The following is a 2,826-nucleotide window of genomic DNA, read 5'->3' on the forward strand; positions in this document are numbered from 1 at the left end:
GTTATTCAATAGTGTCTGACTCTTCATTGCCCTGTGGGCCACAGCATACCAGTGCTGTCCATGGGTGAGCAAAAATGCTGATAGAGACACCAGTTTGGTTTGCCATTTCCTTCTCCAGTGGATTAAGACAGAGGGGGACTTGCCCAGGGCCACACAGCTAGTAAGTGTCAGTTGTGGTGAGATTTGAACTCAGGTCTTCCTAATCACTCCAGGCTTAGTGCTCTATTCACTGAGCCGCCTCACCGCCTCCAGCTTTGGGATATACAGTAGTGCTAATAGTGGTTATAGCTGGTTCAAGGGTATGCATAGTTTAATAGCTTTTTTGGCCTCTTTCAAAATGGCCAAATAACCCCTCAGCTGTGCGCCCCCCCACCCCCACTTCCTGCAAATTCTCTCTCTCTCTCTCTTTCTTTTCTCTCTTACTTTTGCCAATCTGATAACAACTTGACAGCAGGGACTGTCATACCTCTTTTTCTAGCCTCAACTCTCAGCACAATGCCTGCACATAGTAGGTGTTAAAAAACTATTTGTTGAATGAATGAAATATATGAAGTGGAATCTCAGGATTGTTAGTGATTTAAAACATTTTTTTTTCACATGACTATTGATAATTTGGATTTCTCCCTCTGAAAATTGCCCTTCCTATTCCTTATATATTTGGCTTGCTTTATTTAACTATATAAGGGGGAGTTCTTGGAGAGACAGAGGATTACTGGAAATTGGGAGTGATTTTTTAAAAAAAGGGAAATAGATATATTCTCAAGAAAAAAATCATGGCAGAAATCATCACCAAAATGTAAGATGATGAATAACTATGGTTATTCCCTCTTCCTTTCACCTCTAATTCATAACACTTTTTTGTGAAGTTGAGGTTGTCCATAATCATAACTGGCTTGACTCAGACTAGATCTGACAAAAAAGGTGCTAGGCCCTCCTTGCAGTTAGACCATAGCTCAGACAGAGATTGTCCTTCTTTTGTTATCCAGACTAATATCTGCGTACTAGGTAAATATCATCTTCCCTCCCCCCCATACAGCAAAAAACTATATGCTGCTTTTGATTTTACTATACTCATAATTTTATATTTGAAACATGAAAATTAAATTTTGCTTGTAACTCATCTCACATTTCTGTGACTTTTCTTGAATTATAACAAAGTTATAACTCAAGTTTTAGACATAATTTAATTTATTTGAAAATATATCTGTTAAGCTCTGGTTAATTATAAAAATGACAAAATTTTTATTTTCTATTTATTTTTTATGTCCATCGTGTAGATTTTTTTACTTTGTTTTCTTTTACAAAGTATTTCTTTGAAAGATTAAAATTATACCTGACTAAAACTATTTTTTCTTTCTTTCTTTAGGACATTATTGCTGGATTTCTGTATGCAATTTTTATCTTAGCCGTTTTCTATCCATATGTGGAACTCATTGATAACTTCAACCAAACATATAAATATTCTCCGCTAATTATCATCAGTTTGCATTTAGCCCTGGGGATCTTTTCCTTCACCCTTGACACTTGGAGTACATCCCGTGGAGACACAGCTCAGATCCTGGGCAGTGGTGCAGGAATTGCATGTGGATCTCGTATTGCTCATAGCATTGGCCTGGTGTCAGATCATCCTCTTGATACCATACCATTAACTGTTCCCTCTATCACCGTGACTCGTTTTGGAAAAGTCATATTACGGATTCTAATAGGAATGGTATTTCTGCTACTAATGAGAATTGTAATGAAAAAGATCACCATCCCATTGGCCTGTAAAATCTTTGGTATAAAAAATGATGATATTCGAAAAGCAAGACAGTGCATGGAAATTGAACTCACTTATCGTTATATAACTTATGGAATGGTTGGCTTCTCTATCACATTTCTGGTTCCTTGCTTATTTTTCTTTATTGGCCTCTCTTGATGGAGACCCATCATTTATAAGAAAGGATAGTAGTATGTGAGAATAATTCTGAGGCAAAAGCCAGATCAATGCCTTTGCAGGAATTTTACTTAAATCAGTATTTAAGTAAGTTTTAAGCAGACAGTGCTTTTTACCACTGTTAATCTGGATATTGTTTTGGAGAATGCTGAGCAATTTCATCATGGAGAAAGTTATGGACTATCCCTTAAGTACAATATTTTGAGGTGTTTTATTGCTATTGTATAATTTGGGTTACAGATCTATATATAATATATATTTAGGCACATAATATGTATTTATGCATCTAATGTATATTATATATGAGTCTTAATAAACTGTGGGACTGTATAAATAAATACAAATAATATGCATACAGTTATGTCTTTGTATTTGGATTTAATGTAGGTATGTTGTGAATAGCCTGACCAAAAAAAATTTCCTTTATCTCGAATGTGAGCCATTTCCTAATTATTAGTTAATGAAAACAGAATTAGTATACAAGCCACTTATCTGTTTATTGCCTCCTCCTACACCTTTCATGCTATACTTGTTAGTCTAAATTGGAGGAATTTAAAGGACCAAATCTTAAGTAAAATGAACTTTTGCATTCAAAAATTTTGGGACTTTTAGTTTTGTGTACAGTGTAAAATACTTTGGTTTGCATTCATTCTAGATATATCTAAATTGATTCAGGTACTGTATTTTATTGCTTATTAAGTGTGCCTTTCTGTTGCTGTATTAAGAGATGCCATGTATACTGTGATGTAAAAATCAAACTGATAACTTTATCTTCAATGACTTATAATTAAGGAATTTAAAAAAACTTATGTTGAGAAAATTCTGAGGAGTTTAGAACTAAACTGTACTTTCCACATTAACTTGTATGTTAATAAATTGAATGAACTAAA

The 2,826-nt window shown here is 34.3% G+C and overlaps 1 protein-coding gene across 1 annotated transcript in view; it reads left to right on the forward strand.

Annotated features, from left to right (window-relative positions):
• Positions 1-2,826, forward strand: part of SGPP1 (sphingosine-1-phosphate phosphatase 1) — a 55,622-nt gene extending 52,796 nt beyond the window's left edge. Inside the window, exon 3 of the mRNA XM_044664859.1 lies at positions 1,367-2,826. Coding sequence (XP_044520794.1) covers positions 1,367-1,918 — 552 coding nt within the window. The 3' untranslated portion in view covers positions 1,919-2,826. The remainder of the gene's footprint in view (positions 1-1,366) is intronic.

Source organism: Gracilinanus agilis, chromosome 2 (genome assembly GCF_016433145.1).
Source record: "Gracilinanus agilis isolate LMUSP501 chromosome 2, AgileGrace, whole genome shotgun sequence".
Classification (NCBI taxonomy): domain Eukaryota; kingdom Metazoa; phylum Chordata; class Mammalia; order Didelphimorphia; family Didelphidae; genus Gracilinanus; species Gracilinanus agilis.